Below are 13,392 nucleotides of genomic sequence, written 5' to 3'. Positions count from 1 at the left end.
CCAACTCCTTTTTCCACTGTAAGCTCCTCGAGATCTGGCCCATGTCTTAATCATTCCCTTAAGCATTGTGTCTTCCACTTAGTAAATGTCTGTGTCTAATAAGTGTTTGTTGACCAGATGAATTGATTTATGAGTGTCTTAAACTTCTTCATATCCTTTTAGGCCCTACAGTATTGCTGGGCTTTCAATAGCAGGGTCCCAGAAGAACGGATGAATTAATCAGTGAGCAAAACAATGAATTAACGAATCGATGAGCTAATGAGCCGTTGAGCAATGGCTTGAAAGTAAGAGAGTTTACATCTCACATGAGGGTCAAGATCTGCGGAATCAGTGTAAAGGTGTGGCGTGTATGAAATTGGCTATTTCTAATCCAGTCTCCCATTTTGTGTTTATTTCTCTAAGAGTCGTGGTAGATACAGTTGCTCATTGCAAAACATCCAAGTTAAGTCCGTTCCTGTCCTTTGCAACTTGTCTTGCAGGTGTGAGCAGCATCTCTTCACCACGGTGGCATTTGGTCCGTCCCTTAGCCCGGGTGAGGATGTAAAACCCCTCGCTCTGCACATGCGTGGTAGAGGCCAACGGAAACACCTGGCTGCAGCCACGGTCACGGACATGTCAGCCGTGGAGTAGTGTGGACGCTTTCTCTCTGCTTCTCAGGGTTTCAGTCCTTTCGGGTTTGTGTCATTGACCTTTTTGTATGGTTTTGTGGCTGGACGTTCACAACCAGGGCAGGCACCATGGGGGACCAGCAGCTGTACAAGACCAACCACGTGGCCCACGGTGGTGAGAACCTTTTCTACCAACAGCCACCACTTGGCGTCCACGGCGGGCTGAACCACAACTATGGGAATACAGTGCCCGGGGCTGGAATGGATGCCCCTCAAGCATCACCCATCTCCCCCCACTTCCCTCAAGACACTCGGGATGGTCTAGGCTTGGCTGTTGGCTCCAAAAACCTTGGCCAAGTGGATACCTCGAGGCAGGGAGGGTGGGGAGGCCACGCAGGGCCTGGAAACCACGTCCAGCTACGTGGCAACCTGACCAACTCGAACATGATGTGGGGGGCGCCGACCCAGGCGGAGCCCACTGATGGCTACCAGTACACCTACTCGCAGGCCAGCGAGATCCGGACCCAGAAGCTCACCAGCGGTGTCCTGCACAAGCTAGACTCTTTCACCCAGGTGTTTGCCAACCAAAACCTGCGAATTCAGGTCAACAATATGGCCCAGGTGCTGCACACCCAATCGGCGGTGATGGATGGAGCGCCCGACAGCGCCCTCCGCCAGTTGCTGTCCCAGAAGCCCATGGAGGCCCCAGCACCGGCCCTCCCGTCCCGCTACCAGCAGGCGTCCCAGCAGCCTCACCCTGGTTTCACCGGTGGGCTATCCAAACCGGCTCTCCAGGTCGGGCAGCACCCGAGCCAAGGGCACCTGTATTACGACTACCAGCAGCCGCTGGCCCAGATGCCGGTGCAGGGAGGACAGTCGCTGCAGGCCCCCCAGATGCTATCCCAGCACATGCAGCAGCTGCAGCCGCATCAGTATTACCCGCCGCAGCAACAGCCACACGCTGGGCAGCAGCGGGTGTCCATGCAAGAAATGCAGCCGCCGCCGCAACAGCAGATTCGCCCGCCACAGCCCCAGGCACAGCCGCAGGCGCGGCAGGGTTCAATGCAGATACCTCAGTATTACCAGTCCCCACCCATGATACAGCCTTTGCCAGAGCCGCAGCAGCCCCAGATGCACCTGCAGCCCCCTTCTTATCACAGGGACCCCCACCAATACACCCCGGAGCAGGCGCACGCAGTCCAGCTAATTCAGCTGGGCTCCGTGCCCCAGTACTACTACCAGGAGCCCCAGCAGCCCTACGGCCACCCCGTGTACCAGCAGAGCCACCTGCCTCAGCACCAGCAGCCTGAGGACGGTCAGCCCAAGACTTATCCAGGCGACAGGCAGGCCCAGGCCATGCTGAGCTCCCACGGGGACCTGGGGCCTCCAGATACAGGAATGGGAGACGCGGCCAGCTCCGACCTGAACCGGGCCAGCAGTGCCCTCCCGCACCGGCCGCTCCTGTCCCCCGGCAGCATCCACCTCAACAACATGGGGTCTCAGCACCAGCAGCTGTCTCCCAGTGCCGTGTGGCCCCAGGTATCCTCAGAGTGGACATTAATCCCGGGATCTCGGGGTGCGCGTGCGCCAGCCAGAGCTGAGTCCAGTGCAGTGCCTAGTCCCATCCTCCAACCCCCTCCGACACTTTCGTTCTTTTCTTTATTCCACAAACATTAACCAGACACTGTGGAATACGAAATCAATTGTGACTCAGTCTTTTGCCCGTACAACTTATAATCTCACTAAAGAGGTGGCCAAAATATATATCAGGTCCCCAGTGATGCATGTCATGGTCAAGGCCTCATCAGGTGCCCAGGGACCACACAGTGGGGATGTCTTGTACCCCTTAGGTCTGTATCCTTAGGGGACTTCCTATGAAATTGTTCCCTTCTGGGGAGGGAGACCATATTATGACAGCATTTCTCAAAGTCTATTGCTCAGAATAGGAGTTCCATAGAATGTTTAGTGGACATTGCTCGGGGGAGGGGAGTGGGTTCATGGGAGAAATCAATATCAGGGGATACCTCATGTAGTTGCACTGGTGAAAACCTTAGCTGCCCACAGGATCCAGGCAGGTAAAGTCAATAAGCAGAATGACCTGGTATGGATTGTGTGGACTGGAGGGCCTATGCCCCAACTAATGATATCCATAGTCAGGGTTTTTAAAAACAGTCCAGCCAAGCAGACCATGTCTGCAGGTCAGATTCAGCCTGCAGGTGACAGGTATTAACTCTTAATTGTTTCCCAAATATATTTGATCATAAAACTGCCTAATATATGCTGAGCACCGTTCATGTTTTGGCGTGTTCCAAGTGCTACACTCAGGTGTCAACAGATTCAGGGGAGGAGAGTACCTTGAATAAGACCAGGGTAGATGAAGAGAGGGCTCTGATGAAGGTTGAAGGCCAGAGATGAATTCTCTTTGACCCTGTTTTGTTTAGGACTCAGGCCAGTAGTAACTGAGAGCCTTTGTGAATACACGAATAAGATGACATGGCCCAGGCTAAAAAGAATACCAGCAGGAGATCTCCTTGTGTGAGGCTGTATCATCCAGCTCTCCATTCTGTGTTTCTCTTGGGAATGGAGTCTGTCCGTGCACAGAGGGGTAGATGGGGAAAACAAGAAGGGAGGTGAGGGATTGAGTCCCATTGGGCTTGTGGCTGGCGGGGCATCCTCAGGGGTGTGGCCCCAAGCCCATGAGCCTCAGGGGAAAGAAGACTGGAAGTTTCAGGTGTGGAAGGCCAAGGGCATGAGTAGCTATGAGCCCGGTCAGCATGAGGCAGAGAGAGGGAAGAATCCTAGAAGGGCAGGCCCCGGTGTTCCCACTGCTCAAGGACCCCTCCCGTCAGAAACATGCTTTTTTTTTTTTTTTTCCTTCTTTCTTCTGGTGTCCTGCTCAAAATTAGATGCACCTGCCTGATGGCCGAGCCCAGCCAGGGTCTCCTGAGTCAAGGTAGGATGGATGCTTGTTGGCATGCGGGGAGACTGGGAGGTTTTCCTGGATTGTCTCATGATTCATTTCCAAATTCAAAGTCAGTTCCTCAAAGAAATTTATAAGAATAATAATAGCTGTTGTGGTTGAGCCACTTACTATTACTCCATATCATGTCTAATAAAAGTAACTCAGTGAGGGTTGGTATGATTACCATGTGCCTAGCATGTAGTAAGCACTCAACCACTATTAACTGTTATTATTATTTTACAAATGAGAAAGCTGAGTCTCAGAGAGCTTAAATTTGCACATCGAGAAAGTAGGGGTGCTGGCATAGACTCCAAAGCCCATGTTCTGCCCTCTTATCCATTCGGTGAGTGTTTATTGAGTACCTACTGTGTGCCAGACATAGAGCTAAGCTTTGAGGATGCCATAGTGAAATAGTACAGTCTTGCTTCCTCCCCTCATGGGTGTGGTAAATGATTAAAGCCAGAGTTAGCCAGAACCTAACAAACTAAGATGTGTAATCTGAAGACTTAATCAGAGGACTGAGACTCATATCTCTAAGGGAAGGCTTCTAGAAGAGGAGGACCCAAGCACCCTATTTCTAGAAGGGTAGTAAGCCAGAGGTGGGGGAAAAAAACAGCACGTGAAGGCCTGAAATGAAGAAAGATGTTTGGTTCACCTTTTGCATGATCTTAAGCATACCCTTTCCTACTTTTGAGCCTCTGTTTTCCATCTGCAAATTGGGCTCAGTTCTCCGAAGGGAAATTGGCTAGGGGCCATGGCCGTGGGAGCTTTGGGTGAATGAAACGGGTTCATCGTGGGTTGTGTGGCCTTGTGATGAGTCATTGTTTCCCTCTGTTGATGTGCGTGTCTTCTCCACTTGGCCCTACCCTTGAGCAGCGGCCAACCCAAAGGAGTGTTTGGGGAGCAGTTTGATGCCAAGAACAAGCTGACATGCTCCATCTGCCTGAAGGAGTTCAAGAGCCTGCCCGCCCTGAATGGCCACATGCGGTCCCATGGGGGGATGAGGGCCTCCCCCAGCCTCAAACAGGTGAGCAGGAATGCACCCCCTATGCTTCCCAGGCCATGTGCTGCTTGCTTTGCTTTGCTGCCGGCAGATGGAGTAATATGAGCCCCACCCGGGGGACCTGGAGAGGCGTAGTCCTTCCCCAACGGAAGTGCTCAAGCTTTGACGCTGGGAGCCAGCCAGGTCACACAGTCCCCACTTCCACTGGCACCATGGACAAAAATCTAGAACTGAGGTGGTAGAAGTCCTTTTAGGGGATCCCAGCTTCTCTACGTCCTGGAGAAGACAGCAAAGAAAACATGGAGATGCAATATTGTTTTTAACTTCTGCTGCATGACGTACTCAAGACCAGGGTCCCTTAGGCCTTCCAAATCAGTAGTCAGTGGCCAGGGAGAGCTAGTGTGACCACCAGGCTCCCAGCCAGCATTTTCTATTCACTGGGGCACCAGTGTTAGACTCTGGCATCTAGAGACCTTTAAATGCTCTCAGGATTATGCAGGCAGGATATGCTTGTGGTAGACTCTCCACGCAGTTTTAGAGTTAGGTTAAAACTCAAAAGAATTTTCTTGATTCTTTGAATATTGTGCATCTTGATTTAAGTCTATGAGATTAACTCTCTGTTCGCCAAAAACTTTGATGTGATCCAGGTCACTCTCTTGACTGTCTTGTCGGTGCCAGTTAAAAGATCTTTGTCTTCCATTTGACAGATGAGTCAACTGCAGCCCAGAGAATTAAAAGGTCCTACATGAGAGCTTATGTGGGGTTTTTCCTTCTTTTTTTTTTTTTTGCCTGATTCTAAACTCCAGATCCTTTTCATGAAAAGCAATGACAACCACACAAAAATTTTTCTTCACTATCTGTTTGAATATACAAGTGGTCAGGATTTTTAAATGTAGAAAATAGAGTGCCTTGTCCACTGCCCATGGGCGTCACTGGAGCCGAGGGACCCAGGGTGGCAGGAAGGAAGCCACCCTGAGGCGGTTCTCTGTCACCCACGCGTGATGTCCAGGAGCCTTGCAGGAAGAGCGAAGTTGCATGCCCCACTGTGGGAGCTGCTCTGAGCCCAGGATCAAAGCCTTTATTGTCTGTGTAGGAGGAAGGAGAGAAGGCCCCGGCGCCTCCGCCTCAGCCCCAGCCGCCACTGCCGCCTCCGCCTCCGCCGCCGCCACCTCAGCTCCCTCCCGAGGCGGAAAGCCTCACGCCTATGGTCATGCCCGTGTCTGTCCCTGTCAAGCTTCTCCCGCCCAAGCCCAGCTCTCAGGGCTTCGCCAACAGCGTCGCTGCCGCCCCCTCGGCCAGAGACAAGCCAGCCAGCTCGATGTCGGACGACGAGATGCCCGTGCTCGTGAGGATGACCCTCTCTCCCCCACACTCGCCCCACGGGGCTACCCCCAACCCGCCTGCTGTGAGTTGCTGCTCCGCCCCACCTGCCTGGGGTGGGGACATCCCTTTGCTTTCTTGGAGATGGGGACAGATCCACCCGGGCCACCAGCCGGAGCTCAGACGTGGCATGGCCCCTTGGGGCTGAGCCCCTGTGGCCACCCTGGGAATTCCCATCTGTGTCCAATCTACCTGCTACCCAGTAAACGCCTAGTATTCTACCAGGCTCACGTTCCAGATTAGATTCTGAGAGACCCGAAAATGTTCCTGGATTAAAAACAGAGGTGATAACTCAGCTGATGATCACAGTGATTAAAATATGGACGTACTGTTCCGGATCACAAAGAGCTACTGCCCAGGGACCTCCCTGGTCCCTCCCCCAAGATCTTCAGACCTCCTTGGATCCATCCACCAGAGGTGTAACCCCCTGGCACGGCAGGTCCTCCAGGCATCCAAGCTTATTGTCAGCCTTAGCAGATGCTTAATATTTTCAATATCACCTCTGCATAATTAAATACTCTCAGAGGACCTGATTCATTGAGGTTCCCAAAGTAATTCCACTGAGACACCCACCCCCAATCTCAAGAAAGCAAAGAGATTCGTGTTTCTTACTGTCCTTCTCTTTCTCAGCTTCCAAGTGCTTCACCCAAGCCGCTTAGCCTGGCTCTGGTACAGAGATCTCTCTCTGTCTCCTTCCCTCTCCCCTTCCTTCCCTCCCCCCGTCTGCCCCCAGCCCCTGTGGAGTATGGAACCCCTATGGTTCATTACATCAGACTTGTCCCCTCCCCACAAAGTGCTGTGCTGGGTCATACTTGTTCTCACAGAATAAGTGGCCACAGGAATTCCAGGAGGTATAAAGATGGGGCTTGGCCAGGTTAAGGATAGGGAGAATAATGAAGAGAACTAGAAAAGTCCAGAAAGAGCCTTTTTGGTTCTCTCCATAATATCAAAGCTCAGAAGAGGAAAGACAGGTGGAGAACTTCTGGAGGTGAGGATTCCCATCAATTGGCAGGTCCTGGGGGCCAACAACAGGCAGAGAGATGAAACCACACAGCCAGGCCCCCTCTTTGCCCAGGGAAGTGCCTGATTTGGTGGGAGAGACACTGTTTCTACCCTTTGGAAACTTTCAGCCTGAAGCTGGAAAAAGTCAGGTTTTTAGTGACACACGGGTCAGAGCTCCAGGCAGCAGGTCTGCCCCAACTCAAAACAGAGACACCAAGGCCCTCATCACTGCCCTGCGTGGGGCTGGTGGGGAATATACCCCAGGAACTAAGGTCGTTAGGGACTAAGATGAGGCAAGGGACATTTGGTGTTAGAAGACCATCATGAGGAGAGTTCTAGACAAAGTTTTGAAGGCAGAGATGAACTTGGTTTTGTGGGAAGGGTGAGAAAGATACTGTGAGGAGGGAAGCATGAAGTAGGACTGAGTACATGTGAGCAAGGTCCTGACACTTAATATATTAAGAGATGAAAATGTGCAGGGAGGAGCCCTGGGTTTTAATTCCCACTATGCTCCTAGCCACTTAGGGTGCAGACAACTGAGACCCTTCCCTTCTCAGAACCATGGTTTCTCCCATGACCTCAGGGGGAAGGGAGTAGGCCTCCTCAGTGGCTGTCACCTCTCTGGGGAGCTTTTAAAACCTCTCAGCGCTTGGCCCTGCTTGGCTGGAACTCTGTAAATGCTTCCTCCCAGGTGATATCCAGGTCTGACCTTCTGGGGGCCTTCCCTGGCCCACAGTCTCAGAGCCTTGCCTGGAGGATTGGAAAGTTCCGATTCAGAGCTGTTGTCACTGAACCAGAGGCTCAAGGAGAGAGGGCCCCAAAGGGACCTCTGGCCCTGTCTGTGGTCAGAGGTCTGGATTCCGGTGCAGTGTTGAAGACATGCAGGGTCCTCAGTTGACCTCATCAGTCACCCAGGAACTGGGTGTAAAGCATCAGGATTGCTCCCCTAGTTGGGGGGCACAGGCATCCTTTCCCCATTCCTCAGCCCTCTCTCCATCTCAGCCTCAGGCAGCAAGGAGCCCTCTGGTGGGGAAAGGAAGCAGGCTCTGTGGCCCTGGGGATGAACCTCTCTGCCCCTTCTTTTCCCACCTCTCTGCTTCCCTAAACTCCCCTGCTAGGGGCTGGGATGGCACCCCAGAAACTAAGGGGGAATCAAGGAGGGGCAGCCTGAAGTGCTGAAGGCAGCAGAACTGTCTTCAGCAGGGTTAGTTAGAGGGAGAGGAGCCCAGAGCTGAGGGGTGACTGGGGCAGGTCACATGACCATGGCCAACCCTTCCCATCACCCCCTGCTGCCTCCTACTGAGGCACCAAGGTGGATACCAGGATTGCCAGGGACCACAGCTGTGGCAGGCACTGGCCTGCAGGGCCTGGGAGGGGACCACAGACTGCCCAGAACTTCCCTGCAGGTATCCCCTCTGCACCCCCGCCCCCACCCCTCCAACCACACCACTGTCTCTCCGGCCTCACCCAGCTCTGGGTTTTCTGAGCTGATGCTGGCACACACCAAGTCTGTTTGTGTTTGGCTTTGGCATGCCCTGCTTTATCTCCTTCCATGCATATGTTTACTTATTAGTATATCTGTTTCCATGTGGCAAATCTTCCTTCCAGAAGATGCTTGGTTCTGCTGGAATAAAATAAACTAACCCCGCTGACAGGAAACCAACCTAGGAGCAGGGTTTGCCACAGAGGAGAGCCACCAGTGCTGGGGGCAGCAGTGAAGGGTGGTGAGGGGGAAGGGTCACCGGATCCACTTCTAGGAGAGCACATGAGAGGGGGGCCTCAGAGATCCCAGCTGGCGGCTCTCCTCCACCCTGACAGTTACCTCCAGGGGGGAGCCCAGTGTGTGGGTCACTGGCCCTGGGAGCCTTGGCTGAGGCCTGACCCCCCCGTCTTCCTGCCCCACAGCCTCTGCCAGCTTCCCTGAATAGACGATTCTGTCCCCTTCTTAGAACATGTGTTATCTGTCCCCGAGGTCCGTCCCTGGGGAGCCCGTGGGGAATTAAAGGGCCCACTCAGCTGGAGTCCACTCAGCAGATGGGAATGCGGTGATAAGCAGTAAAGAATGTGAATTTATTCTTTCTTGCCCACCCACTGTTCCTACCACCCCCACACCCCCGCAATCGTCTCCAGACATGAGGGATTTCCTCCCAAACCAAAGTCGGCTCCCTTAACCAAGCCACCAGATCTCGCCTTGTCGGAGATGGCTGTGACCGTTTCTCAAGGCAGAGGACGCTGGGGTCAGACCGGGGCGGGGTGGGGGGAGGGGGGGGCGTGTTCCCGTTAGAACGCAGATTTCCCCCTCCCCTCAACCTGTGGCAAGGGCCTGAGGGAAAAGCCCCAGTATTTGAATCGGATCGTTCTTCCCGTCGTAGGAAATTCCCAAGAAGCACCAGCCAGGCGCGGCCAAAGCCGAGGAAGCCCTCAGGAGCGCGCCATCGGAGAAGAAGAAGTTCCGGCACCGGCCGGAGCCGCTCTTCATCCCGCCACCGCCCTCCTACACGCCCAACCTCGCCGCCTCGCACTCGGGCGCCACCCTGTACCAGAGCCAGCTGCGCTCCCCGCGGGTGCTGGGCGACCACCTGCTCCTGGACCCCGCCCACGAGCTGCCCCCCTACACGCCCCCGCCCATGCTCAGCCCGGTGCGCCAGGGCTCCGGGCTCTTCAGCAACGTGCTCATCGCCGGCCACGGCCCCGGCGCCCACCCGCAGCTGCCCCTCACGCCCCTGACGCCCACGCCGCGCGTGCTGCTCTGCCGCTCCAGTGAGTCGCCCCCCAGCCCCGCCGCCGCCACCCCGGGGGTCGGGGGGTGGGGGGGCGCCCCGGCTGTGGGTGCTGCTGCCCTGAGAAGCCTCCCGTTCTGTCCTTGTCTCATTCACCTCACAGACCTTTGAGGTGGCCCACAGACCTCTGAGGTGCCTCAGACTGTGTGCTGCGTGCTAGGAATTCTTAGAATACTTACCCTCAAGGGAATCACAGTCAGGCCACGAAGACCAACGCATAAAGCTCATTAGGGTTTCTCTGGGATGAGAGAGGAAAAAAAAAAAAAAACAGTCGAAGTGCACCGTGGAGAATCGTGTTAAGACACCCAAAGTAACTGTGCTAAGTACACGTACAAATAGGATTAGCTGCAAGACCACACCTCCACATTTTAGCACGCGGTGTAAAGATCAAGGCCTGCAGCAGAATCTCTTTCTAGAGCAAGAGGAATGTCATAGAATAAGAAAGCTTAACAGGGGAATTCCCTGGCGGTCCATTGGTTGGGACTCCCGGGGCTTTCACTTGCCAAGGGCCCAAGTGTGACTCCTGGCCCGGGTACTGGGATCCTGAAAGTTGCACAGTGCAGACAAAAAAAAAAAAAACTTAAAAGAAAAAAGAGTAGTAGACCAGAGAAATAGCTGGCCTCCCCTTACTCTGAGAAGTGTGTGTGTGTGCCTGCTAAGTTGCTTCAGTTGTGTCTGACTCTGCCATGACCTCATGGACTGTGGTCTGGCAGGCTCTTCTATCCATGAGATTCTCCAGGCAAGAATACTGGAGTGGGTATCCATTCCCTTCTCCAGGGGATCGTCCAACCCAGGGATCAAACCCAGGCCTCCTGTGTTGCAGGCAGATTCTTTACCCTGTGAGCCACCGGGGAAGCCAGGTGTTAAGAAATGGGGAAACCCTAAGCCACATTGCCACAATCCAGCTCCTCAGAGACTGCTGGGGTAACTCCTGCATGGTTTGGGTAGGAGAGGGGCCCCACCATGACTGTTCAGGTAACTGCTTGTTTCGTTTAGTTTCTTCTGTACCTTCTCTACTGACCAGTGACCTCTGATTTTTGTGCTTCAGACAGCATTGATGGCAGCAACCTGACGGTCACCCCGGGGCCTGGAGAGCAGACCGTTGATGTCGAACCGTAAGCAAGAGCCAATTATTCTTTAGAACAGAAGCCTCAACCTAGAAAAGGGAGGGAGAGCTTTAAGAAGTATAGCTAGTACTTCTGGGGACCGAGTGGCCACTGGGCAAGAAGTTGTAGAAATTATAGGGTCCTGGTATTTCTCAAGTATGATGGTTACCCTATCATTTCCAGTATTTCAAGGCCTTAAAAATGTGGAGCCTCATATTTAGAGAACCTTAGTGTCCCCATCTCCAGCTCCATGAGCCAGTTTAGTTGGGGGCCACAGGCCTTCACGTCTGCAGTGACATCTCTCTCAGGGTACCTAGCTCCCTAGGAGGCTCCACCCACCACCCTGCTCCTTTACCCCCTCCCTAAGATTCTTGGCTGGGCCTCCAATTGGGCTTGTTAAATATGTGAATTGGGGGTATAATTGAAGAGAAAAAAAATTTTTTTTTTTTCTCTTCATGGATAAATGCAAAAGAGGCCAGTTGGTAGAGTGGTGAGTAGATTGAGTCAGGAATCAGGAAACCTGGTTCCAGCACCATTTTATTATTTGATCTTGATCAAGTTAACCTTTGTAGAGTTTAGTTAACTCATCTATTAAGTAGGAATACTTATCACTGCTTTGCTTACCTCACAGGCCTTTGTGGGGTTCAGATGGGATCATTTATGTGAAAGTGGCCTGAAAGGATAAAAATAAAATAAGTACTTTGTATTTGTTCCATTGGGTCAAGTGGTACCTTTGGCCATGCTCTGGGCAGCTGTCCCCTTGGCATTAGCACCCTCCCTGTCCCAGCTGGGAAAGTGAAAGTCGCTCAGTGGTGTCTGACTCTTTGTGACCCCATGGACTGTATAGTCCATGGAATTCTCCAGGCCAGAATACTGGAGTGGGTAGCCTTTCCCTTCTCCAGGGGATCTTCCCAACCCAGGGATCGAACCCAGGTCTCCTGCATTGCAGGTGGATTCTTTACTAGCTGAGCCACAGGGAAGCCCCTCCCTAGCTCTAGGGAGATAAGAATCCCCAGCCAGGCTTCTCCCTTGCTTCCTGTGGCATCTCTCCCCAATCTTCAAGCTGTTCTTTATCCAAGTGAAAAAGTCATGCCTGGAATCTTCAGATCACATTGTGAGGAAATGCCCCTGCATTCTTCTTGCAGAAGGAACTGATTTCCTTCGTTTTTGAGTCCCTGACAGTTACCTTTGGTCTCTAATTGAAGACCACACTCCTGTTTTTCTTCTTGTGATTTAAAGACGCATCAACATTGGCTTCCGATTCCAAGCGGAGATCCCAGAACTCCAGGATGTCTCTGCCCTGGCCAAGGACACACACAGGGCCACACTAGTATGGAAGCCCTGGCCAGAGCTGGAAAACCACGACCTCCAGCAAAGAGGTATTGACAGCCTGGGAAGAACTGGGCAGGAAGGGCTGGATTTCTCTCAGGGCCCTCTGGCTCTAGGATCATTCTGTGACACTGAGCTCTCTCTGATGCAGTGCCTTGTCTTTGTTCCCAACAGTGGAGAATCTCTTGAATTTATGCTGTTCAAGTGCGTTGCCAGGTGGAGGGACCAATTCTGAATTTGCTTTGCACTCTCTCTTCGAGGCCAAAGGTGATGTGATGGTAAGGAACCATGAAAAGGAGGCTTCCCAGTTCATACGCTTCATATGGAAATTCTGAAAAGTATTTCCCCAAGTTCCTGTATTGTCTCATGTCCCATGTAACCAACTCATAAGATGACGACCAGTCATTGTATCCTCCCACATTCCTTATCTCAGTGAGTAGGTCAGGATTTGAAAGCCTACAAGAAAACCTCCAGTTGGACTTCTGTGTACACATCTGTTCCTCAGTGATAATGATTTGAACATCTGTCTTGGGAAATTCGAATTTCTTTTTAGCAATCATAATTCACATCAGGAAACAGGTTTGCAATGGTGGAGGTAGAAGGCCTTCCCGAAGCAAAACTTGGCCTAAAAAAGCCTGTCATTCTCTGCTGTTCATTCTTCCCTACCATGGAAATCAGAGTTTGATGTCCATAGAACCATTTGCTGCCCTAACCAAAGGGAGATGTTTGCTGCACACCATCTCGTGTCATTCTTCCGTTTTTGACACAGTTTCTGGCATCCCTAGGCCAGGATGTTGGGACTCTTCTCCCAGAATCAGAGCTGATCATTTGCCTGCTCAGCCGGGACCCGTGGCTGGAGCACTACATCACTAGCCTCAGCTTTCCCTTCAGTAAATACATGATTCTTATACCAGAGCTAGCCTCTTGCTTTGTAAGTTTATGAAAATGCATAAGCAAACAAATGTCCCAGTACTACCTTCTCACAAGATTATTGATACCCTTCAGAGATTCTCTAGAACACTGGAAAACTCCCCTTGACCTTTTAAGATCAGTGCTGCAGAGCGGTGCTTCTCAAACTTCTAACATGCACACGAATCCCCTGGAGAGGCTTGTTAAAATGCAGCAGTTCAGAAGGTTGGGGTCCAAGGTGCTACATTTCTAACCTGCTCCCAGAGGATGCTCGGGCTGCTGGCCCATGGACCACACTTGGAGTAGCAAGATT

General features: G+C 52.5%; 1 protein-coding gene across 10 annotated transcripts in view; it reads left to right on the top strand.

The window, feature by feature from the left end:
- The window catches only part of TRERF1 (transcriptional regulating factor 1), a 206,396-nt gene that overhangs the window by 165,335 nt on the left and 27,669 nt on the right, over nt 1-13,392 (top strand). For 7 of the 10 annotated variants that reach the window (XM_061146710.1, XM_061146713.1, XM_061146709.1 and 4 more), the window contains 8 exons: nt 480-2,147; nt 3,515-3,561; nt 4,447-4,597; nt 5,667-5,918; nt 9,328-9,715; nt 10,784-10,850; nt 12,081-12,220; nt 12,345-12,448. In XM_061146710.1, coding sequence (XP_061002693.1) covers nt 738-2,147; nt 3,515-3,561; nt 4,447-4,597; nt 5,667-5,918; nt 9,328-9,715; nt 10,784-10,850; nt 12,081-12,220; nt 12,345-12,448 — 2,559 coding nt within the window. In that variant the 5' untranslated portion in view covers nt 480-737. The remainder of the gene's footprint in view (nt 1-479; nt 2,148-3,514; nt 3,562-4,446; nt 4,598-5,666; nt 5,919-9,327; nt 9,716-10,783; nt 10,851-12,080; nt 12,221-12,344; nt 12,449-13,392) is intronic. The other 3 variants (XM_061146718.1, XM_061146719.1, XM_061146717.1) reach the window with 2 other exon arrangements.

This window comes from Dama dama, chromosome 7, assembly GCF_033118175.1.
Source record: "Dama dama isolate Ldn47 chromosome 7, ASM3311817v1, whole genome shotgun sequence".
Lineage (NCBI taxonomy): Eukaryota > Metazoa > Chordata > Mammalia > Artiodactyla > Cervidae > Dama > Dama dama.
The sequence above is the reverse complement of the archived record's forward strand: the minus strand, read 5'-3'. Positions and strand labels throughout refer to the sequence as shown.